The following is a 21993-nucleotide window of genomic DNA, read 5'->3' as shown; positions in this document are numbered from 1 at the left end:
TTCGACATCAATTGAAACAACATAAACGGCTCTCGACTGTGTGCAGTCCAAAAATATCATTGCCCACTTCTCCTACTATACAAAGTTCAACCTAATGAATATCGCAAAAGACTGTTAAGAAAATTATCCATTATGGAACAAGTCATTCATGCCTCTAAACAAGAACAAAACAGCAAGTTCTTTGTACACATTTGATTTCTTAAGCATGCAATAAAAAGCTGATTGTGTTCAACAAAGTTTTACTTTCCTAGTAGTGGTTAAAAAGGGGTAAAAGACAAAGAAAATAATGATTAAGATAGAAGAAACCAAGTTTTCAATCTAAAGTAGGAGGAAGACCTTTGTTTGTATACTTTGTACAGTCAAATGGTCCTACTCCTTGGTTGTTCTTCTTCTTCACCTGACCATCACGAACACACAAAAATATTCTCAAGTTAGTGTCATGAACCAATTTTATGACATCTGGACTGCTTATCTTTTTGAACGATGTGAAAGATTGCAGTGGAGCAACTACTTGATTAGTGGGTAAGTGGTGAAAATTATAGAAAAAAATAAGAGGTGCATTCTACATACTGTTGTAACCTGTCACACTAGTAGAAAAAAGCTAAACTAAAATCAAGTCCTAGCGTTTCAACACATGTTTCCTTTTATCAACGCCTCTTTCAAATCTACGCGAATGGTAATGAGAGAGGGAGAGAGGACTATACCGGAGACCATGGACCTGGTTCAGGAACAGTCTTGTCGGTTGGTGAATGTTGTACACGTCCACTTTTCAGAGTTAAGATTTCCTACATTTGAAACACAAGAGATCCGCTGAGGCATTGCCAAATAATTCTATTTCATATATACGCAATAACAGCAAGTGGATCTTCACTTTATCATCATAGTTTCATTCATATCATTGAGAAATATATACTAGTTTATACCTCCCCAGCCGCCTCAATTGCAGCTAACCATTCGTCAGAAAATGGAACAGCATTTGGAGGCTTTACAATAATAGGATCAGGTTTCTTCTCAGACTTAGCATCCCTGTTGAAGTAGTGAATTATCAGCCAATTCTCAACATTCAACTGCGCTTAAGGAATAGAAGCAGATTACTAGTGGAGACTGGATTTAATTACTTACATTGGTACGGTCTTATCCTTGCCTTCTGATAAATATGTACGATCGCTACTGCTTCCAGAGGCATGGACTTCATTGCTTTCTGATGTCAAATTGTCATCGTCAGGCTGGATATCATCTCTGACTGAGAAAGCCTCGTTCGTGGTCATAGGAGTCCTTGGTTCCTCCTCTCTGGTCACGTATACTACAGGATCAGGAGAGATCTTTATAACTTGAACTTCCACATCTCCATAAGAGCCGAGTTCCTGATCAGTAACCTGAGCACTGGAATCCTTTCCACTTTCTGATGGCAAAGTGTCATCACTCAGGACAGTAAACTCGTCAGGCTGCATATCATCTCTGGCTGAGAATGCCTCTTTCATGAATATCGGAGCTCCTGATTCCTCCTCTCTGGTCAAATATTCTACAGGATCACGAGAGATCTTTGTAACTTGAACCTCACATTCTTCATGAGAGGCTAATTCTTGACCAGTAACCCAAGTACTGAAATCCTTTTCAGTATCTGTCTGGCCTTCAGCTTTTCCAACATAGTTATACACAATACATCCAGAATTTGAATCCTGGCTCGACCTGCCTTCGGAGCTTCTGGAAAAAACGGTGTCCTGATTTAGACTCTCAGGATCTCCAGATAAAGAAGCCGGGGAACCAATTGATTCACTTAGTAGAGTTTTAGGTTTTCCACACTGGTCCATTGCAGTATGGATAGCTTCTAGTTCCAGATATTCTTGATCAGGAATGCCCTTGATAGGAAACTCATCGAGGTCACTAATGAATTCTAACTCAGTAACCAGATTCACCTGTTTCAGATTCAAATTACCATCAGGCTCCTCATCTGAGCTATCTGACTCAGTAACCAGATCCATGTCTTCCAGCTCTGAGTTATCTTCAAGCTCCTCATTTGAATAAGAGAACACTGTGGCAGATACATCTTTTGCTGGACAGCAACGATCTGATGTTTCAAGTTGATCGGTCTGCTTCATTACATAAACATCCTTTACATCAGATGTATCTGCAGCTCTGGAACAGTTATACTGAATATGCTTTTCAGAAGTTAGTTTCTCAGAGCAGGTTTCATGAGATGATTCCAGAGATTTATCCTCCATCTTAACTTCAGCGGAGGTACGCATTAGTAAGTTCACTTGTTCGATGTTTTGTTCATCTGCAGAAGAACCGGTTAAGTAATCTATCTGCATATCAGCGACATCATCTGTATCTGCTCTTTCTTTTCTAGGCAAGACATCTATCTCACGACTGCCCTCTTTCCCTTCAAGGGCTAATTGGCACGAGAAGTGCTGTTCTTCAGATTCTCTAGACCAGTCTTTGCAATCGGAAAATGGACCAACGAAATCAGCCTCACAGTTTGTCTCTGTGCTATCGCTTACTTCAATTCCCTTTTCCGTTTCTACTACAGCCTGACCATCACACTCTATGTTATGACCACACGGAAGAGAGTCCAACACTGCATTTTCCTCAAAACGGCTGCATGATGATTGAACACAATCTGGTGCGTCAGCAGGCCCTGGATCTGAAGTGAGGGAATCTAAAACCTCAGACTGCTTTGCTACATTTTCAGTAGAATGGTTGATAATTAGCACATTGTTTTCTCCAGAAAGGAAATGACTCATCTCGTCTTCATCTCCAGGGTGCACGCATTCCTTTTGTGGTTTTCCATGTACATCCAATGTATCTAAGTCTTCATTGAAAGCGTTCATAGTACATACATCTTCCTCTTGATTGCGGACTTGCAACCGTGGTAACTCATCGCCAGAAGGGCCAGAAGGACCCTGCACCGGAGAATCCATGGAACCTTTGATAAATGGACCTTCTACTGAGCAGAGAGTCTTCCTTTGCTCATCCGTATTATTATCAGACATTCTACTGACCGGCAGCTTACTGCTACTCTGAAAATCTTCGCATTTTGCTGTAGAGATGTTCTCAGATGTACAAATATCACCTATAACGATACATGGATGCTGCAGGCTTTCATTTATCTGGGAACCCTTTGAACAAGACGACACTTCAGATTCTATTTTCCGAGTGCTTTTCAGGCCTATTTTCACCCTTTCTTGAGCAGAGAAACCTGCAGCTGGACCTGAACTGCCGATGTTACCAGTTGCTGACTTGGAGTTAACTCTGGGAACTTTTTCAGAAAATTGAGGTTTTTTGGAGGTAGGGATCAAAGAAAAACGAGAAGCTGAACCAATATCAGACTTTGGAAGCTGATTATGTTTTTCTTCTGCGCTGTGTGACGGTTGAGAACCAGACTGCAAAAATCAGGAATAAGAAGTATGAGAGATTAAGAGCCTAAAACCATAGTTGTAACCCTCAACAAAAGCTAGATTTCAGTACATTTCAATAATATACCTGATCGAAATAGCCAATTGACGGTGACGGCAGTCTTAAACCTGATGGCTTTGCCAGTCGGGAAACTGCAGACTGCGTGTTTCCAACTCTACTATTTTGAGCTAATGCGGTGCCCATATTAGTCAAATCAGAGTCGGCGATATTTGATGCATGAGCAAGCATATCCATATCTGATGTAGTCATAGGGCCATCGTTGGACTTCCCAGCAACAGAATGCTGTGACTTGGATGCTGAAGGAGCTCCTGATGTTTTGGTGATCTAGAGTTCAAGAAAATGCACACGTTATAGTCATGGAAAAGTAACATTCGCTTCAAATTTCTAGTGCATAATCTAATTGATATAATGGTTTGCAGAGGACAGCAATGGTTTACCACATTTCTTCTAGATTGCTTAAGAGAGGGCTTCGGAATTGAACTTCTGCTCGCCAGGCTGGAACTTGTTTTACTCTTTGTGCTGGAAGTGCCTTTCGAGAAGCTTACAGATCCTAAGCTCCTCTGAGAATTACCTGCCGTATCAGAAGAAATAACCAAGGCAATTCGATCATGTAACAATATTTAAAATCTGCCGCAAAGGCAGTTGCTGAAAACGTAAGAAGGAAAAAAACGTTATGAGAGAGGTTCTGTTTAATTACTGCATGTGGACATACTTGACTGAGTAGGTTGACTTAGTTTCGGTTTGCTGGGACTTCGAGTAATCTTTGTCATGTTGTTTGAAACTGGATCAGATTTAGTCTTAGAAACTTTAGATACGCTCGACTCCCTGCTACGTGGTGTTGTTGTATGCACATTTGCAGGTCTTTTCAGGGTTCAAAGAAGTTAAGGTTAAACAAGCAAAAAGAACATAACCAGAAAAGCATGGATGGTAATTGCTTTAACAACCAGTACATTAAGTAAGAAAAGGATATGAAGATGAAGGAGGAGGCCGGGGACAGCCACTGCGTTTGGAACCGCTCCTCAAATCCTGAGCTGAAACTTTTTTCTGTGCCAATAAATGCATTCGACAGTTAGATAGAAAGAAAAAAAAAAGCGCCTAAAAAAACTTATTTTTGCTAGGAAAGGAACACTGTAAGAAACAACTGATCTCCTTCACCAGCTCCATGAAACTCACCATGGAAGAAGATTGGGCTTTAGATGGTGTTGAGTACTTGGGCACAGTGCCAATCACAATCTTCTTCTCTCTCCTTTTACTATTCACAGGCAAGTCGTTAAACAGGTTCTCTTCAAGTGCTTGTAGACCTGGTGAAACATTAGTAAATTTGGAAGCTGACGTTGCCTCCTCCTGAATGGCAGATAACATATCTCCACCAACTAGACAAGCGTTTCCAGTGATTTTAGATAGCTCAGTGGAATCCAAAACACCTGGTTGAAGACCACATTGCCCAGCTTAATAACATAGACCAAACAGGAGAATAAAGGTAAATCCATGAACACTAACAAGTCACCTTCTTCAGTTGAAAAGGCTCTATCCCAAGCTAAGCTTTTCCGCAAGTTGAATCCTGCATTCTTTTTCTTCTTTTTCATCTGTTGTCGCTCCACACTCAATTCAACTTTGCTCCCACTGGTATTCTCCTTGCCTACACTGCCTGTATCAGTACAAGCGCTTGGCTGCTCCACGTTGCTGGTGTTGCCTGTTACTCTCCCTGCAAAATCATTTATCCAATATACACTCCAAGTTTTTAATCAAAGATTCAAAAATATGCTAAAAGGTTTGAGAAGAACATCATCTCTCGGTGAAAGAGCGCGTACCAATTGAAGAAAAAGGAGGACGAGGAGGAACGGCGCGGCTTGATATAGGGATTTGGAGAGGCGAGCAATCTAAATAGCTCTTTTCCCGGCCACCGGAAAACGACGCAACGCCTTTAAACGGCGTGTCTCTCATAAGCCAATTGGATTCGTCTTCTCCAGAGATATCTAACAGATCCTTCTCCATTGCCTACCCTCACTAAGCAACGTCCGAGATCTGAATCCCTAATCGGTATCGCTAAGAGTTTTTCTCTTACTTACACTGATGCGAGAAGCTAAGCTAGTATAGGAAACAGGTAGGGCGTTGTTCGTGGTCGGAATCGTAAATCCGTCGGCCGATGTTGAATAGAATATTCCGGCTTCGTAAGCGGGAAGAAGACGTTGGAAAAAAACTTGAAATTGAAATAAAGATGACAATCGATCGGGTCAGATTGATACACATGAGTTGACTATATTACCCTTTACTCGAATTGGTCTACACTACACAACTTTCTTCAATAGTCTAAGGACGATATCGTCATTTACGCTAAACAATTAGGACGAGTTTCAAGCCCATTACTCGTTATGTGGGCCTTGACCCGACTTTGGTTCTCTTCCTCACTTCGGTCACCACTGATTCTCTATCTATTCGTTTTCCGGTTCGAATTAAACTGGTTCGGTTCGAGGAGCATCAAAGTAAATGTAGGTACGTGAGAGCATCCACATCAATGAACCCCCACTTGGGGTTCATTGGAATTTTTTATTATTTTTTTGGTGGGGTCGGAAATAGTAATGAACCTGTATTGATTTTCTTCTTCCATTAGTGAACCCGAACATGGGGTTCTTAGAATTAAAAAAAAAATATTTTTTTAAATTTTTCAATACATTATTATTCAATAGTAGGAAAATCATAAACATGGAAAGATTATTCATCTTGATTACCGAACATTTGCCATATATTTTCAACTAGATCAGCTTTCAGACGGTGATGTATCTGTTGATCCCGAATTTGATTGCGAATGCCACGCATTTGACCGACATTAGAAAGGCTTTCCGTAGAGGAGACGACATCAACCTCGGAACTTCTGCTTGATTCTCCTGATTCGAATACATCTGTATCATACTGAGTGAATCTGTCTCGTTCGTCCTCTACTATCATGTTGTGCAGTATGACACAACATCTCATAATCCTTCCTATCTTTTCCTTGTCCCATATTAGTGCTGGGTTTTTAACTATTGCAAACCTCGCTTGCAATACTCCGAAAGCACGTTCGACATCTTTTCTTACGGCTTCTTGATGTTGAGCAAATAGCTGTGCTCTTGGAGTTTGAGGAAGTGAGATTGATTGGATAAATGTTGACCATTTCGGATAAATTCCATCGGTAAGATAGTACGCCATACGATAATTGTGGTTGTTGACCTTGAAATTAACTTTAGGAGCTCGACCTTGTAAAATGTCATCAAAAACTGGTGACCGATCAAGAACATTAATATCGTTGAGGGTACCTGGAAGTCCGAAAAATGCATGCCATATCCACAAGTCTTGTGATGCCACCGCCTCTAAGATAATTGTCGGCTTTCCTGAACCTCGTGTGTACTGTCCTCTCCAAGCTGTTGGGCAATTTTTCCACTCCCAATGCATACAGTCGATGCTGCCTACCATTCCCGGAAACCCGCGTAACTCTCCAATATCCAGTAGTCGTTGAAGATCATCAGCTGTAGGTCTTCTTAGATACTCATCTCCAAATAATTGTATTATCGCATTAGTGAAATTGTCCAAACATAAAAGTGCAGTACTTTCACCTAGTCGGAGATATTCGTCATACGTATCTCCTGATTGACCATACGCCAGCATACGTATAGCTGCTGTACACTTCTGAAGTGTAGATAGTCCGTATCTTCCATGGGCATTTCTTCTTTGCTGAAAGTATGGAACTTCATTTGTTAGAGCATCCACTATGCGAAGGAACAATGGCTTGTTCATTCGAAAACGCCGCCTAAACATTTCCGGTTGGTAAGTGGGATTTTCCTTGAAATAGTCGTTCCATAGTAGATTGTGTCCTTGTTCCCGATCTCTTTCGATATAAGCTCGTCTCTTTGGTTTTTTGGCTTGAACATCAACTAGGGAGTTGACAATATTATCAAATTCTTCATCGAACCATTCTTCAACAGCTTCATCTACGCCATCTGACTCTGATGACGACATTTGTTTTAGTAAAAATATGATTAAGTGTTTTAAAAAAATGGAGATAGAAGAAGTATTTTTTTTTATTCAAAATATGATTTAAGTGTTTAAAAAAAATGGAGATAGAAGAAGAATTTTTTTTTAAAGTAAAAACATGATTTCGTGTTAAAACAAAATTGAGATAGAAGAAGTATTTTTTTTTATTCAAAAAATTTATTTAAGTGTTTAAAAAAAATGGAGATAGCAGATGAAGCAATGAAGAACAAGTTTGAGTTCAGAAGATAGGGAAAGGGAAAGAACTTAAAGAAGATAGGGGATGATTGTTGTGTTCTGATTGTTTTAGAGAGAAGCAATGAAGAACAAGTTTAAGACCAATGCATAAATGAGACAATAGATTATATAGGCATTGTTTTACAATACACGTGAAGTGTAGAAACCAACAAAATGCTACACTTTCACACCCGTGACACAAACATAATTCATCCCTGAGTGTAGAAACCAACAAAATACAACTGTTTCTCACACCCATTACACAACATAATTGAAAACGTGTTTGTCACTACACACTACCTACTACACCCCGTGACAACTACTTAGCTAATACCACCCGTGACCTGCAGAAGCAACAAAACCACGCCAATAGTTAGTAAACAAGTAAGCAAACCAAAGAAACTACTACTACTATTTATTGTAACAGGCATAGTTCCAATTAAAGCCAACGAAACTACTACTACTATTTGATGAACTGAAATTAAATGACTATACAACTCAAATTCCAAACCAGTCATAGTTCCAATTAACATTCATTATCAGCAAAACAACCTAAAACTGACCAGATCAAAGCATCTCAGCTACGAGTTTGTCCTTGAGAGACACCTCACTATCAGTTAGAGTATCTTTTTTTGAGAGGAGACGATCTAGTAGTTTCTGTTTGGATATGTTCTGTTTCATGTCTAGAATGGTTTGTAGTCGATCATACGCTGCTTCATTCCCATGCTTCTTGCGTTTGGCGGCTGCTTTGCAAGCCTTAACACCAGGTGGTCTAACCTCTTCTTCCGAGTCAGGCACCGTCTCTGTAGCTTCCTTCCTTTTCTCCTTTGCACCATCTGTTGTTAAATAAGTTGACCTCCACTTTTGATCGAACCGCAGCTCCCTCCACGCATGTTCAAGTGTGAACTTGCCCGTGTAGTCGTTGAAGAAGATGCTTCGATCTACCCCCAAATTTGAATATGAACCCTATTTTGAAAATCACACTAATCTACAACGAAATGCTTCGATCTACCCCTATATGAAACCCAGAAGACGATTTAAAACCTAGAATCGAAAACCCCCAAAATCGTATACGAACCCTAATTTTAAAATCCCACTAATCGAACTGAAACGCAAAGATGTATCGATGAATCCACTCGATCCTCACCTATTAACGTGGAGGAGACACTCTCTACTCGAATCGATGAAGAATAGTGAAGAAATTTGAAGAAATGAGATGAGAGGAGACGATCGCTCGAGAAATCGCCTCTCGGGAGCAAACCCTAGATTTTTTCAGAAATGAGGGAAAGTGATTCTCTACACGCGATCCTCCTCCTCACGTCAATAACGCGTCGCCAATAGCTGCGTGACACCTGGCGTGAACCCGTCTCCTACGGGGTCACTGGGAAGGCCCGGCTCGCGTAAAAAAACCCATTTATCTTTTTTTTTTTAATTCCGGCCCTATGATACTGAGCCAATGAACCCCTTTACAAGTCTCAATGTGGATGCCCTGACAGTTGTCTAGTAGTATCAATAATGTTGTTCTCTTTTCCCGTTTGAAGGAACAAGCATTCACCAGAGGACAAGCTCTGTTTTATACTGCAAAAGGCAAACTGTGGCCTGTGGGATGGGAAGATAAATAATATAGACAAAGTTTTTGTTATTTTCGTTTCTTCTATTTAGAAGAGAAGAGTGTTAGATATCTTTACTTCCCCAAAAGAAATCAAAAGATCTCTGAGAGCACAAAGAGGTGACACAATGAACAAAGGTTTCTCCTTTACTCTCTTCTTCCTTCTTGATTCTCCAGTTACATTGTATCTTACTTTTATTATTTCTTTCTTCTTTTTTTTTGGAACAGGAGATTCTTCTGATGATTGTCTTCCAAAGTTCTTCAAAGTGTATCTACCTGATGATTCCGGAGATGATCTGGTAAAAACATACACACTTCTCTTCACTCTGTTCTATGTTAGTTTTCTTTGTTTTTTGGTTCAAAGTTGTAGATCCTTTTTTGCAGGACATACCCATTTCTTTCAACAGCTTCTTACCAAAGCCACTACCTGAGTACATAATTGTTAGAAGCATTTATGGAAACATTTGGAAACTGAAGTTGAGGAAACATTGTGGTGATGATGTTGATAAAGTTTCTATGCTTAATGGATGGAAGAGAATAGTAAAGGACGAAGATTTGAAAGGTGGAGAGTTCTTGGCCTTCGAGTTTGATTGCTATCGTCTTTTCAACTTTTGTATTTACGGCCAAGCTACTTGTAAAAGGCTTGGAAGTTCAGTGAAAACCAAAGAGATCACAGATGAATCTGAGGGTGAAGATGGTAAATCTGGTGTTGATGTCATAGTCATTGATGATGATAGTACGGATGATGATGATGATGATGATTCTGTTAGTAGTGGACAAGGTTCTGGTATGGAAGATCAGTCTACAAAAGATATCATAGTTATTGATGAGGATACTACTGATGATGATGATGATGAGACAAGGAGTGGAGTTGAGACAGAGATAATAGAGAAAGGTACAACAGAAATTTTTGTCTTCTGAGTGTCTTTATTTTCATGTGTATTATTAACATTTTTTCTTTAATAGGTTCTTCTGAAGTCTCAACTAAGAGTGACAGTGGAGAAGGAGAATAATGGTCTGGTTCGTGAGATCAAAGTCCATGTTATAAGTGGATGAAGCTCTCTCTCTGTGTTACTTCCAGAATATGTAAGGATGGTAAAAAATCTTAGTAGTAGGTTTAAATCAAGACACTAATCATTTCAGTACTCTGTTATCTATTATATAAATCTACCTCTTGGTGTTGTTTGTGTGTCTGCAACATGCAGTGACAACGGTCTAATACTAAATAATCATGTTGTGTTATATATTGTTTGTTCTTGAGTTTGTACAATGCAAGGTTGGGTTGATAATCTCAATGACATTATAGTACAATCACAATGTTACCAAAGCTTCAGGGCTGTTCAAACCTTAAAGTTTACGTAAGAAGAATGTTTCTGTTTCAAAAAAACAAAAAAAAAACATAAACATAAGAAGAATGTTGTGGTTGACAGAAAAACAGAAATCACAAGGAGAACAGAAAAGATGTTCAACAGTTATCCACTAGATTCTTGTCAATATCCAGCTTAAAGCTGCAGATATTATGTTTGTACTCCAGACTTATCAAGCTAACAACATGGAACTCTAGTCAAAGGATATCACTGAGTGGAGCTCAAGGACTCGTTGATAATTTGAATGATCAATTACTAACATCTACCACCCGCTGAAACAACTAATAGAACACTTACTTAGCATAGATTTTGTTTGGTATGCATGTCCAGTCACAATAGCTAACTCAACCGAAGCCAAGACTTACCTGGTATAAGGTCACACTGCACATCTTTAGTACCATAGAGCGAACTTATGGCCTTTAACCATTAAAAAGTATATATAACCAGAAAGATAAGGAAAGGACCGGCTGCTCCGTGTTTTAGTTGCTTGTAAGGAAGCAAACACTAACTAGGAAAGGAACATTGTAAGAAACAACTGATCAACCTCATTAGCTCCACTACAGTTTTCCTTAGTTTCATTTTTGTTTTGCAATGTTTTGAGTAAACTAGATCCCACCGTACCTTTTAGGATTTTTTGGAGTGTCATAGTACCATCGCGTCGACAGAAAATCGAACATGGGACCTCCGGCATTCGTCTGTGATAATGGAAACCACAAGGATGCAAGCCCTTCTCTTTCCTTAGTTTCATGTACAGTTATATCTCAAAAATATGAATTTGTTGTCACAGTGAACCACTGACCACTTGTAAATTTGGAAGCTAACATTGACTCTATGAACTTTGAACTCTTCCTAAACGTCAAGTATCAGATTACCCACCAGTTTTCCAAGTATTTTCAGTCCTACTAGCTGAACCTGAGACCAAACCTATGAACGTAGACCCATTTCTTGTTTTCGTGGGCTTTGTGGGCCTTGGCGCTAATTTTTGTTCCTTTTTTTTGGTTCAGTAATTTTTGTTGTCAGGACGAATTAAGTTGCATTTAGTGAAAGCGCGTGAGGTAATGGTCTGTATACTATTTGAAGGAAAAAAAACAGAGAAACAGAGTGCAGTCTCTGTTTTCACAATTTTCCTACAAATGTAGAAAAAAACCCTTTGAATCTAAGCCATTCGAACACGAAACCTAGAATCCCAAGAACTTATCTCATCTTCAACCCCCAAAATAAACTCTCTTCTTTTTTTGTGTGGAGGCGAACAAAGATCAGCACAAAGAGAGACACACAATGAAGAAAGGTTTCTCCTTTACTGTCTTCTTCCCTTCTTGATTCTCCATTTGAAATGTAGCATAGCCTCTCTTATAATTTCTTCAGTATCAGGTGATTCTTCTGATGGTCGTCTTCCAAAGTTCTTCAAAGTGTACTTACCTAACGACTCAGGAGACGATCTGGTAAAAAAAAAAAGACACTTTCTCTTCACTCTGTTTTTCTTTTTCTAGGGTTTGAAACTTGTAGATCTTCTTGCAGGAGATACCTGTCTCGTTCAACAGCTGTTTACCGAGCTCTGTTCCTAAGAGCGTAACCGTTACAAACATCAACGGACACGTTTGGAAACTGAAGTTGAAGAAACTTAGTGGCGATCCTGAGAAGTTCTCTATGGTTGATGGGTGGAAGAGGATCGTTAAAGACGAAGATCTGAAAGGAGGAGAGTTCTTGGCTTTCGAGTTCGATGGCTCTCGTCTCTTCAACTTCTGTGTTTACGGCCAAGCCACGTGTAAAAAGCTTGGTAAGTCCGCAGAGGTTGAAGAAGATGAATCTGATGATGACGATGATGATGATGTCATTGTTATCGACGACGACGATGATGATGATGACGATGATGATGAAGTTGATGATGAGGATGTTGATGTTGATGTTGAGGCTGATGATGTCGATGATGGTATGGAGGCTGATGGTGATGATGATCATAGGCAGCTTCTGGATGATCCGGATAGCCCGTCCTTTACTGTGATCCTGAACCCGAAGAAAAAGAGCCAACTGGTAATGATTATTAAATATCTTTTCACACTTTGCTTTGGTTTATATATGTTTGTGCTTTTGTGTATTATGTATGATGTGTGTTTCTTTCGTCATGCATGCAGCTCATCCCATCTCACATTATGAAAGACTACAACTTACACTTTACTGAGAGAATAACTATCGTCGACCCGCTCGTGCCCAAGTTCGGGACGTTGGAGAGGAAAATCAAGCTTCAGGATAACGGATGTCTGTTCGTCAAGGGCTTTGGAAGTGTCTTCAGAAGGAACAACGTGAAGACTACTGATACGATTATATGCGAGGTGAAGAAGAATGGCAATGATGTAGCTCACATTCTCAAGGTCCACATTGTTAGAGGATTATGATGATGAGTCTCTCTCGGTTTATGTATGTGGCTTTGTGAGTCTTGTTGGCATGTGTGTGTGTGTGTGTGTGTTTTTAGCACCATATTATGTAAGGATGCTTTTATGATTTGGTTTTATAGCTATGGATTGTGTTGTTAGAGATGTTTGCAACTTAACTATGTGTTAAAGACGTTTTTTATTAGGATTTCCTGAATCTCATCACTCTGTTTATTTCTCTAGCAATTAAACCCATGTTGATGTTGTCTATACATACCATGTTGTCTCGCTGCCTGTAACTATATCGTGTCTTGTGTTGTTTGGTTATAACAAGTAAAATTCTCACAGTATATTCATACAAATAGATTGCATTGAGTTTGAACAAGGTTATCCGAATCAGTCTCAGAGACATCATAGTAATATGACAAATGGGGTTTGGGTTTCTGTTTTGTAAGTACCCCCTGGCTTATATGTTACAAATCAAAAGAAGAATGAGAAGCAAACAATGGCAAATAGAGTGCAATATATTTTAGGGATTGGCCCTTCCACAGTCAAGTTCAAAGTTTTCCAACTTTCAGCGATGTTTGGAACCTGCACGTTCACGTAAGAAGAATGTTGTTACTCACAGTTTTTATATGACCTTTAAAAACTATTGACAGAAGAAGATAAGACACGAGGAGAATAATGCTAAAAACTCTGTATCATTCTTCTGCCTATTAGCTAATCATTTCTCATTCTACTTTCAAGTTTAGCCCATCAAGATTCATACTACTATAAAAGCATCTCAAACTGTAGGGATCTTCCATCAAATTTGGGTTCTTTTCTTGTGGAGTATAAGCAAAGGGTTCTTTTCTTGTGGAGTATAAGCAAAACGTGTTAAACATGATGAGGAAACTGCAACTTGTGTGCTGGGAAAAAGATGAGCTGAATGATATTGCGTCCTAAAAACTCGTACCTTGAGTGTGGCGGAAGAATCAGGACGCTATGGTGGTGGTTGTGAGCGGTTAATGTCATGGTGGTGATGAGATGCGTACTCAGATGGGTGGATGACATAGAGACCGGGCATATTCAGATTGAGGAAGGGCAGAGAAGGATGAAGAGTAGCAGTGGATGAAGAAGGCGGGTGTGTAGCTGAGTGTGAGAATCCTGATGATGCTGCATTTGATAGCAGTGGCGTTGCTGTAGCTGTTGTGGCCGTTCCACCACTGGGCTGATCTTGCGGTTGCCATGTCCTGGCAGGGAAGCTTTGGGGAGACCTTGGCATAAAACCTTCCTTTGGTGTTCTTTCCTGGAGAAAAGAAATGATTTTTTTAGCGCAGAGTAGTATTCATTGACATCGTCAAGTATTTCAGTTTGATGATAAGCCTATATCACGACAAAGAACTAACAAGCAATAACACAACACTAACAGGCAAAAACATAAAACTCTGCTCAAAGTACTTAACTGATCAAATATCACAACGGTAACCAGTATTCTAAAAATCAATAATCCTGTACAAGCCGCCTAACCACCGCCTAACGATTTTTAGAACATTGACAGTAACCACTTGCTGAATATCTAATTGCAGAAGTTACTCATAAGTCGACCAAAGTTTGCTAAGTTTCAAAACTCATATGTAATATGCTGTTCTAGTTATGGACAGAAGCAACAGAAGATTGTGCACGTTGTAGATGCGTGGCAGTGACACCAGTTGGATATAAAGAGATGGTATTTAGTATTTACCATGGGTGAAAAGAACGCAGAAGGATGGACATGCCGGTTAATAAGGTGGTCTGAACCCCTTTTCAAGAAATTGAAAGGTGTATCACATGTCGATGCAGCCATGTGGTTCTCCATCTGTTTATCAAATGGATGAGTTTCTTTATGAACCAAGAAAGAACCATGAGAACTCGAGCTAGTTAATGGGAAAAAATAGCTTTGAGTTGCAGACTGCGATGTGATATGGTCAAGAAACATTGATATTAAAGCAAACTAAATCATATTTGGTGAGGGAAAAAAGGCACCTTGGAGTTCCTTCCACATACGACATTGTTAAGGTTTTGCTTTGGGCTATCTCCCAGTGAAAGAGAGATTCCCAAGTTGAGGTCGAGCTTAGCATTAGCTATATAAGGAAATTAGAAAACACCTTAACAAGTTAGTCGTAGCTTCACACACACTGAGAAGAAATATCCAGGATGGCAGAAAAACCTGCACAGCATCGACCAGTTTAACAAGCAAGGAACGGAGCATCAATTACATTACCTGCCGCTGGAATAATCCTGGGTGCATGAGGCTCGATTAAAGAAGCAGCCTCCCTTCCATTCCATTTTGTGGCTATCGCCTTGTCATAAGCCCTGATTCCATAGAAGAATATGAGCAATTAGTTAGTATGAAAGACACCATCTCAATTCAAGTTTACGATCAATAAGAGCATGCAGCTTATACCCAGATGACAATGACCCCAAGATCGCTAATAACTGTATCATAACCATCAGAATTTGTGGATATAACTCATAATCACAAATGGGTTTTCTGCTAGTGGTCTAACAGAGATTTGTTCACATGAACGAAAGATAACAAACTCTTCATCTACGGCACTTCGCTCATTTTAGCAATGGCTTTAAGCACAATCAGACAAAACCACGAAGGACACAGCATGTGTAAAGGACAAAAATTTAGATCCCTAGAGAAGTTGATTACATGTTTCCATTTAACTGCTCCATTTGAGCTCCTCCCCATCCGCCAATCTTCGGCAAATTAGCTCCTTGATATCTTGAATTATTCCTCGAGAAACCAGAGCTCTGACGCCGAAGTACTTGCACAACTTCCTCTTTGGCAAGATTCGCCATCTGCAAAGTTGGAAAACCAGATAAGAACACACATCAAAGCATGCAAGTCTTCATTACATTTTCGACATCTTAGTCAAAACCTGCTTGAGATCCTCTTCATAGTCGCTGATAACGAAATTGATGTCAGCCTCCAAACCCCTGAACTTGACAGCAGCTCGATCATACGCCCTGCACCAAAGGATATTCAAACATGAACTTATTGAACACCCATATTCTTGTACCATAAGCAGAAACAGTTGAGATATCAATTAGATCATACAAAACAACATAAGTTGTTACCTAGCTGCAGCATGGGCAGTGTCAAATCCACCTGTTGAATTCAAAAGAGTGAAACTTCATTAGAGAGTTAAGAGCACAGAAGAAATCAAGCTGACGGTGGTAAAACTTCATTACCTAAATAAACTTGTTTACCGCAATCCCTGCAACAAAGAAAATTTGACAGAAGGAAAAGATTATTACAAGATCTAAAGTGTCTCACGAGGAACACATCAACAACTCATCCAAGACCAATCAAAGAGAAGCAGGTTTACCAGATATGTGACTCCCATCTGCCTGTCCTCCTATAGAAAGTGACGCCTCTATACTGAGAACTCTTTGACCTAGGCCCTCTCCTGCTCTTCTTCACCGGCTGTGCTGGTGGCTGCATCACCCTCGCAGCGTCTCGGCCTTGATTCCCTCTCTGAAAAGAAATATCAACGGAGCTCCTGGAACTCTGTCCGCTCGAATCCCCAAAGCTCGCACCTTTCTCAATAGGGAAAAACTCCTTAGTCATCACCTCACTTCTTCCTTCTTCATCTTCTCGACCTCCTCCTTTCAGTATCTCAAACTGAAACTTCACGGCGGGTGTGGAACACAGCTCCTCTTCACCATCGATGCAGCTGGACGCCTCGGCATTGACTAGCGAAGAGTTCGACGTCACTGATTCATCCATCTGATTCAAAACAGCACCGGAAACCTCCTTTGAGTCGACGTCGAGATTGAGATCCAGCATCAATCTCAAAAAAGTCAGCAAAAAGCTTCACACAAATACTAATCGTCAAAACCTTTTGCACAGATACGATCAAAGCCTATCCACTAATCCGATGAACTGACTCAGCGATCGATCGCCGTCGAATTGAAATGAACAGAGATCGGAAGAAAATCACATTACATGGGGTCGGAATCTTCACGAGCAGAGGAGGAGAATCAACAGGAGATTAGATTCTTAAATTAATCAAAACGCGGCCTGGGTTGAACGGCGAGGATAGAGGATGATTTACAGATGATGACGGAGAGATACTAAGGAGACATGGATGGCGATGAGAGTTGAAAGAGAAGGCGACTGACTAGGCTTCGCCGGAGGAGGAAGAGATTATCGTCTCGTCGGGAATGATGATGGGACTTGGGTCAGTGGCAACATATAATAAATATTCGCTTCCATCTTTCTCGGCAATTGGATACCGGTTATCCCGGTTCCATGGGGGTAAAGTGCCAACGTGCTACTCGTTTTGCTTTCTTTAACATGGTGTAGAATTTAAATTAGTGTTAAGAAACTGAAGCGTGATTCTAGCTTTTACTCAAGTGCTTCACTAAATGTGTGTTTAGCTTTTTCTGATTTCGTTACCGAAGCTAACTAAGTCATTAATTAGTAGTAATTGCTAGTTATCACCAAAATCGAAAAGGAAAAAACACGAATCTAGTCGTTCATAACTTTGAAGACGTTTTCATTTATGAGCGGGTCCTATATTTACAGATATGTCGTTCTCACCAAAAAGATATGTCTCGTGATTATTGATTTAAATAGATTCCAACTAATGTAAGAAATGGGTTATATAAACTAAAAATAACTGCATGCACTCATGTATAAACTAGTTTCTTTTAAAATGTGATTATTTCAAAAAATAATGTACAAAATATGGATTCTACTAAGACGATCGTGAAGAAAGTGAGTTTCACTAACATATCAGATTGATAATTATAGTGTTTCTTATTTGATATAGTTATGAAATTTTGATTTTTCTTATTGGTTCGATAATTACACACACATTAGCTTAAGGTGTTTTATAGTTGATTAGGTAAATTGTCATATATTTTTCACTGACAGTCAAATTTCAGCGGTTAGAAATGAAACATATGCTTTGTACAAAATGTATAAACAATATCAAGTTTACAGAAAATCACATATACATCAATTTTATGTCATTACTTTATAAATTCTAACTGAATATCTATAAATAACATATGATTTGATTTAGTAATAACCAGGGCTGGCCCGTCCAACGGACGAGATGAAAATTTAAAAACATTTAAACAGTTAGAATGAATGTTTTTAATATAAATTTGTATCATATAAAAATATACATATTAGTTAAATATTGTACATGTTAATGTATTTGAATACTAAATAGACTATGAAGCTACCAATATTTGCTTTGATTACTGTTGAACGAACTATGTAAATTAAATTGGTTGGTAAGATGTTAGTACAAAACTATATGTCATGTCTTGGGATTTTTGATCTTATACCATCTTTCTTTTGAGGTTGGAACATTCATCGGGTTTAGTTGTACGTGGTTGTTGTTTTGATTAAATTATTTAAAGTAGTTTTCTTTTTATGGTTATATACATGCAGGTTTCCTTTTTCTTTATTTGGCCAAATATTGAAAATTATAAATATACTCTACCACTAAAAATATTTCTATGTATATATAATTTTTTAAAAAATATTATTCAATGTTTATTTCACCATGATTAGGAAAATAAGTTGAATATATCTTAGACCACAAATCATAAATATTCTCAGTCTTATACATTTTGTTCTTCAAGTTATTGTTACTTTTATTTCCTTTTATACATTTCTCTTAATATTTATGTATGCATCCATGATATTTTTTAAAAAGGATTTTTCATTAACTAATGTATTTATTGTAGTTTTAAATATATTATAGTTTTCGTGCACTTGATTAAATTTTTTTGGCGTTGGTGGTATTTGAAGTGGTTGAGAACCTGAATGGATATTTACTTTCATAAAGTTTTTGGTGTATGTTTAAAAATAAAAATTTGTAAAGGCTTTTAAATCATATGAATATAATATTCAATACACTACTGTTGACTGTTTATATACTTAAAATTCTGACGTAGGTAATTGCAAATTTGCTGAACTCTTAGATTCATTGCTACTTTATAAATTATCACAGGATGAGGTACATAGGGTAAAGATTGCTTTGATGATAATATAACGTCCATATCGTAATGTGTGTGTTTTTTTTAATCTACTATGTATTAAGAAATAATTAACACATTCATCAATAATATTAAAGAGTAAAAAGTTCTGTCAATTGTTCATAGTATAAGTTCAAAGTTAAACTTAAGCCCAACCAAAGAAATAAAACCCAGTACCGATAAGCTCAAGTGATGCGCCGCGTTTCACAGAAGATGGACACATGTCGGCCTGTCAGAGAGTGATTTTTCACGTGGATAGCTTAGGAGAGAGGCAAACATTTTTTTATATATATAGATGTTTCTCTTCAAGTTCTACAACAATGCAATTGGCCAGGTACACTTCAAACCAAAAAGAAATGAAAGAAGCCATATACATAATTAACTCGCATCTAATCTTATGGCTTGAGTCTAGCTCGAAAGTAGTGTGAAACAAAGAGATTAAAGCAGCGAAGAAACTGCAGGTAGGGTTTACAAGGGTAATCATAAAGTGAAACAAAATTCTTTAGATAATTAGACGCAGGCTCCGAATAGAGAAAGTGGATCAAGCGTTGCAGTATCTAGCGGATCTAGCAGATCGAGTGGAACAAGAGTGGATCTAGCGTATCGAATGGTACAAGTGTGGATCAAGCGTATCGAGTGGTACAAGTGTGGATCAAGCGGATCTAGCGGTTCAAAACATATGTTTGAATGGTAAAAGTGGATATAAATAGTACAAAGTACTGTACAAATTTAAATTAATGTATATTAATATTTATTATACTATTTATTTTCATAATTAAGAAGAATTATTCTTAAAATACTTTATAAATAAATAAAATTTATTCACAATTTAATATAAAATTATTTTAAACATATATATTATTATTATTAGTTTTAAAATTAAATATTTATCTTATTTTGGATGATTTTAAAATTTTAGTTATATTTATTTATTTATTGATTTAATAGATCTTAATATATATTAAATAAATCTTAATATATATTTTTAACAATGATAAACTTATACATAAATAAATTTAAAGTATATATTAGTAGAATGATGAATTTAAAATATATTTTAACTATGATAAATTATATAATATTACTTTATTATAAATTATAATAATTTATTATATGTTAAGAAAAAAAACACTTGTACCACTCCAAATATGAAGGGTGTTTACTGTTACTAGTGGTTGTTAGGTTTTCTTTACAAAATGAACCACTTGTGGATCAGATTTTTTTTAAAGTGAGACATACACTTTTGTTATTATTTTTCTTGAATGTCAAATTTTAGGTGGATGCTTCACAATGGTTTAGGAACCACTTTTGTTCCATCTCCCATTCGAACTCGCATTCGTTCTTCTTTTGCAAAGCGACAAAGCTTAGCTACTCACCTAAGTAGTTAGGTAAAAGCTTCGCTCAGTTTTCACATGGATCGGCGCCGGTGCTTTGGCCCCTTAATGCATCGAGAGTTCGAACTCAGGTTACAGTCCAACATTGAAATGACCTCAAAAATATCGTTGCTTATAGACGAATCTCATTTTTTTTAATGTTTTATTATAGTGGGGTAGGTCAAATGATAATGTCGACACCCTTTAGCCGGTTGCCAAAAGTGGAATGTCAGAAAAATCTCGAAGATCATGAATCTTAACAAATAGAATATAGCCACGTCTACAACAGAGATTGCGCCCCAGCCACTTCTCATTCTCAGGTCAAAGTCTTCGTCATCTGTCTATCTAATCTGACGGCCCACGTCCGTTTTTTACTTTCCTGAAATTTAGGAGTTCTACCTTATTTTTTCTAAGATTTCTACTGTTTTTTTTTTTAAAAACCAATGCACTTATATAGTTTCATTTTCATGCAATTTCTTTACTATCAATTCTCTCGTATAGTCATTTTTAAGTTTTTATCACAAAATAACTTTTTTTTAAAAAAAGATCAAAATAGTCTCTTTTTATTTTAGAAATTTTTACTTTTATTTTTTATTTTTAAAAATTTGAAACTTTATCCCCAAAACCTCATCTCTTAACTCTAAACTCTAAGTCTATATTAGTTAACCATAGGATAAAAATACATTTTTACTCTTTAATAAAATTTATTTTTATTATTTTCTTCTTTGAGTGATGTTTTTTTGTCAAAAACTTAAAAAGTCTATGCCAGAGAATTTTTCATTCTTTATTTTTACATGTGTCACGATTTGCATAAATTATTGTTGCCTAAATGTCAAAGTGTAATTCGATTTCTGGAGTCGTAGACTAAGGATTATACTTATAAAATTTTCCTTTTATTATAATATTATAGTTACATTGAGATTTATCGTATATATGGGTATAATGGTGATATATATGTTGGACATAAACCACCACTAAATATTATGAAGAAATTATAAAAAATAGTATAAAATTAATCTCTAACATATAATTCTGTAGTCAAAACAAATAATAATAGTATTGCTCCCACCTCTTTACAGCCACGGTGTTGAACCGCCAGTGTCTTGCCAACTCTGTACAAGTTCTTCTTATTACCAGCTTCTTACTGTTGCAGACTTTCATTTAATAGTGTTCTCAGGACAAGTACGCATTGTACCGTGTTGACATCAATTATTTTTTTTACTAAATATATCAATCATTTTTCATTTGTGGACTATGATAAAAAAATTGATGGTACTATAGATATCTGAAATTTAAAATTTAGATAAAACTAATATTAAAATTCCTTTGTTTAGTATTTTAAATCATATGTTATAATATCCTTTTCATGTTGGTGTCATTTTCGTAGGAATTATTATCATTCGTATCTTTAAATTATAATATGTTAACCATATAAGGTAGACGAGGTTGAGTTGAAGACGTGGACGCCGTCCTGCCCGTTAAAGGAAATAGTTTTTTTTTCTTTGGCAAGCTCTCCATACCTAATATATATCATAGATACTGTTATCATGGTTTTCCACAATGTCCAAAACCACATGGTTACTATA

The 21993-nt window shown here is 37.6% G+C and overlaps 6 protein-coding genes across 9 annotated transcripts; 2 read left to right on the top strand and 4 right to left on the bottom strand.

The window, feature by feature from the left end:
- Nucleotides 1-109: 109 nt before the first annotated feature.
- LOC106313117 lies at nt 110-5611 on the bottom strand. Of its 2 annotated transcripts, none has more exons than XM_013750857.1 (11): nt 5229-5611; nt 4925-5122; nt 4591-4841; nt 4388-4461; nt 4130-4287; nt 3855-3988; nt 3484-3741; nt 1123-3383; nt 924-1026; nt 705-785; nt 110-397 (listed from the first exon to the last, which is right to left on the bottom strand). In XM_013750857.1, exons 1-11 carry the CDS (start codon nt 5410-5412, stop codon nt 314-316), a joined length of 3786 nt encoding a protein of 1261 aa, XP_013606311.1. In that variant the 5' UTR covers nt 5413-5611; the 3' UTR covers nt 110-313. The 2 variants fall into 2 exon arrangements, with proteins under 2 accessions (XP_013606311.1, XP_013606312.1); XM_013750858.1 differs by having other exon boundaries at nt 3858-3988.
- A 518-nt stretch (nt 5612-6129) lies between these two features.
- LOC106315089 (putative nuclease HARBI1) lies at nt 6130-7410 on the bottom strand. The gene has a single exon (XM_013752859.1). It carries the CDS (start codon nt 7408-7410, stop codon nt 6130-6132), a length of 1281 nt encoding a protein of 426 aa, XP_013608313.1.
- Nucleotides 7411-8226: 816 nt separating this feature from the next.
- Nucleotides 8227-9073, bottom strand: LOC106315088 (glutathione S-transferase T2-like). Its single transcript, XM_013752858.1, has 2 exons — nt 9070-9073; nt 8227-8600 (listed from the first exon to the last, which is right to left on the bottom strand). The coding sequence occupies exons 1-2, from the start codon at nt 9071-9073 to the stop codon at nt 8227-8229; spliced, it is 378 nt and encodes a 125-aa protein (XP_013608312.1).
- A 123-nt stretch (nt 9074-9196) lies between these two features.
- Nucleotides 9197-10512, top strand: LOC106318916 (B3 domain-containing protein At5g60142-like). Its single transcript, XM_013757081.1, has 4 exons — nt 9197-9406; nt 9497-9567; nt 9653-10163; nt 10235-10512. Exons 1-4 carry the CDS (start codon nt 9397-9399, stop codon nt 10279-10281), a joined length of 639 nt encoding a protein of 212 aa, XP_013612535.1. The 5' UTR covers nt 9197-9396; the 3' UTR covers nt 10282-10512.
- Nucleotides 10513-11738: 1226 nt separating this feature from the next.
- LOC106318915 (B3 domain-containing protein At5g60130-like) lies at nt 11739-13276 on the top strand. 2 transcript variants are annotated; one of them, XM_013757080.1, is made up of 4 exons: nt 11739-11923; nt 12007-12077; nt 12154-12666; nt 12768-13276. In XM_013757080.1, the coding sequence occupies exons 1-4, from the start codon at nt 11914-11916 to the stop codon at nt 13026-13028; spliced, it is 855 nt and encodes a 284-aa protein (XP_013612534.1). In that variant the 5' UTR covers nt 11739-11913; the 3' UTR covers nt 13029-13276. The 2 variants fall into 2 exon arrangements, with proteins under 2 accessions (XP_013612534.1, XP_013612533.1); XM_013757079.1 differs by having other exon boundaries at nt 12001-12077.
- A 60-nt stretch (nt 13277-13336) lies between these two features.
- Nucleotides 13337-17224, bottom strand: LOC106318914 (AP2-like ethylene-responsive transcription factor TOE2). 2 transcript variants are annotated; one of them, XM_013757078.1, is made up of 11 exons: nt 16984-17224; nt 16364-16764; nt 16227-16252; nt 16113-16143; nt 15914-16001; nt 15685-15833; nt 15247-15338; nt 15009-15106; nt 14728-14841; nt 13960-14292; nt 13337-13595 (listed from the first exon to the last, which is right to left on the bottom strand). In XM_013757078.1, exons 2-10 carry the CDS (start codon nt 16762-16764, stop codon nt 13987-13989), a joined length of 1305 nt encoding a protein of 434 aa, XP_013612532.1. In that variant the 5' UTR covers nt 16984-17224; the 3' UTR covers nt 13337-13595; nt 13960-13986. The 2 variants fall into 2 exon arrangements, with proteins under 2 accessions (XP_013612532.1, XP_013612531.1); XM_013757077.1 differs by having other exon boundaries at nt 16364-17224.
- Nucleotides 17225-21993: the final 4769 nt, after the last annotated feature.

The sequence above is a fragment of the Brassica oleracea genome, chromosome C9 (assembly GCF_000695525.1).
Source record: "Brassica oleracea var. oleracea cultivar TO1000 chromosome C9, BOL, whole genome shotgun sequence".
In the NCBI taxonomy this organism is placed as follows: Eukaryota; Viridiplantae; Streptophyta; class Magnoliopsida; order Brassicales; family Brassicaceae; genus Brassica; species Brassica oleracea.
This window is presented reverse-complemented; position numbering and strand designations above follow the sequence as displayed.

Coding starts and splice junctions, on each gene's coding strand:
- LOC106318916 (XM_013757081.1), top strand. Junction 9,568..9,652: donor ATGATTCCGGAGATGATCTG/GTAAAAACATAC, acceptor CCTTTTTTGCAG/GACATACCCATTTCTTTCAA. Junction 10,164..10,234: donor GACAGAGATAATAGAGAAAG/GTACAACAGAAA, acceptor TTTCTTTAATAG/GTTCTTCTGAAGTCTCAACT.
- LOC106318914 (XM_013757077.1), bottom strand. CDS start 16,824: ATGCTGGATCTCAATCTCGACGTCGACTCAAAGGAGGTTTCCGGTGCT. Junction 16,144..16,226: donor CGGTAAACAAGTTTATTTAG/GTAATGAAGTTT, acceptor TGAATTCAACAG/GTGGATTTGACACTGCCCAT. Junction 14,842..15,008: donor TATGTGGAAGGAACTCCAAG/GTGCCTTTTTTC, acceptor TTTGATAAACAG/ATGGAGAACCACATGGCTGC.
- LOC106318915 (XM_013757079.1), top strand. Junction 12,078..12,153: donor ACGACTCAGGAGACGATCTG/GTAAAAAAAAAA, acceptor ATCTTCTTGCAG/GAGATACCTGTCTCGTTCAA. Junction 12,667..12,767: donor CGAAGAAAAAGAGCCAACTG/GTAATGATTATT, acceptor TCATGCATGCAG/CTCATCCCATCTCACATTAT.
- LOC106315089 (XM_013752859.1), bottom strand. CDS start 7,410: ATGTCGTCATCAGAGTCAGATGGCGTAGATGAAGCTGTTGAAGAATGG.
- LOC106313117 (XM_013750857.1), bottom strand. CDS start 5,412: ATGGAGAAGGATCTGTTAGATATCTCTGGAGAAGACGAATCCAATTGG. Junction 4,462..4,590: donor AAGCCCAATCTTCTTCCATG/GTGAGTTTCATG, acceptor TTATTGGCACAG/AAAAAAGTTTCAGCTCAGGA. Junction 398..704: donor AACCAGGTCCATGGTCTCCG/GTATAGTCCTCT, acceptor CGTGATGGTCAG/GTGAAGAAGAAGAACAACCA.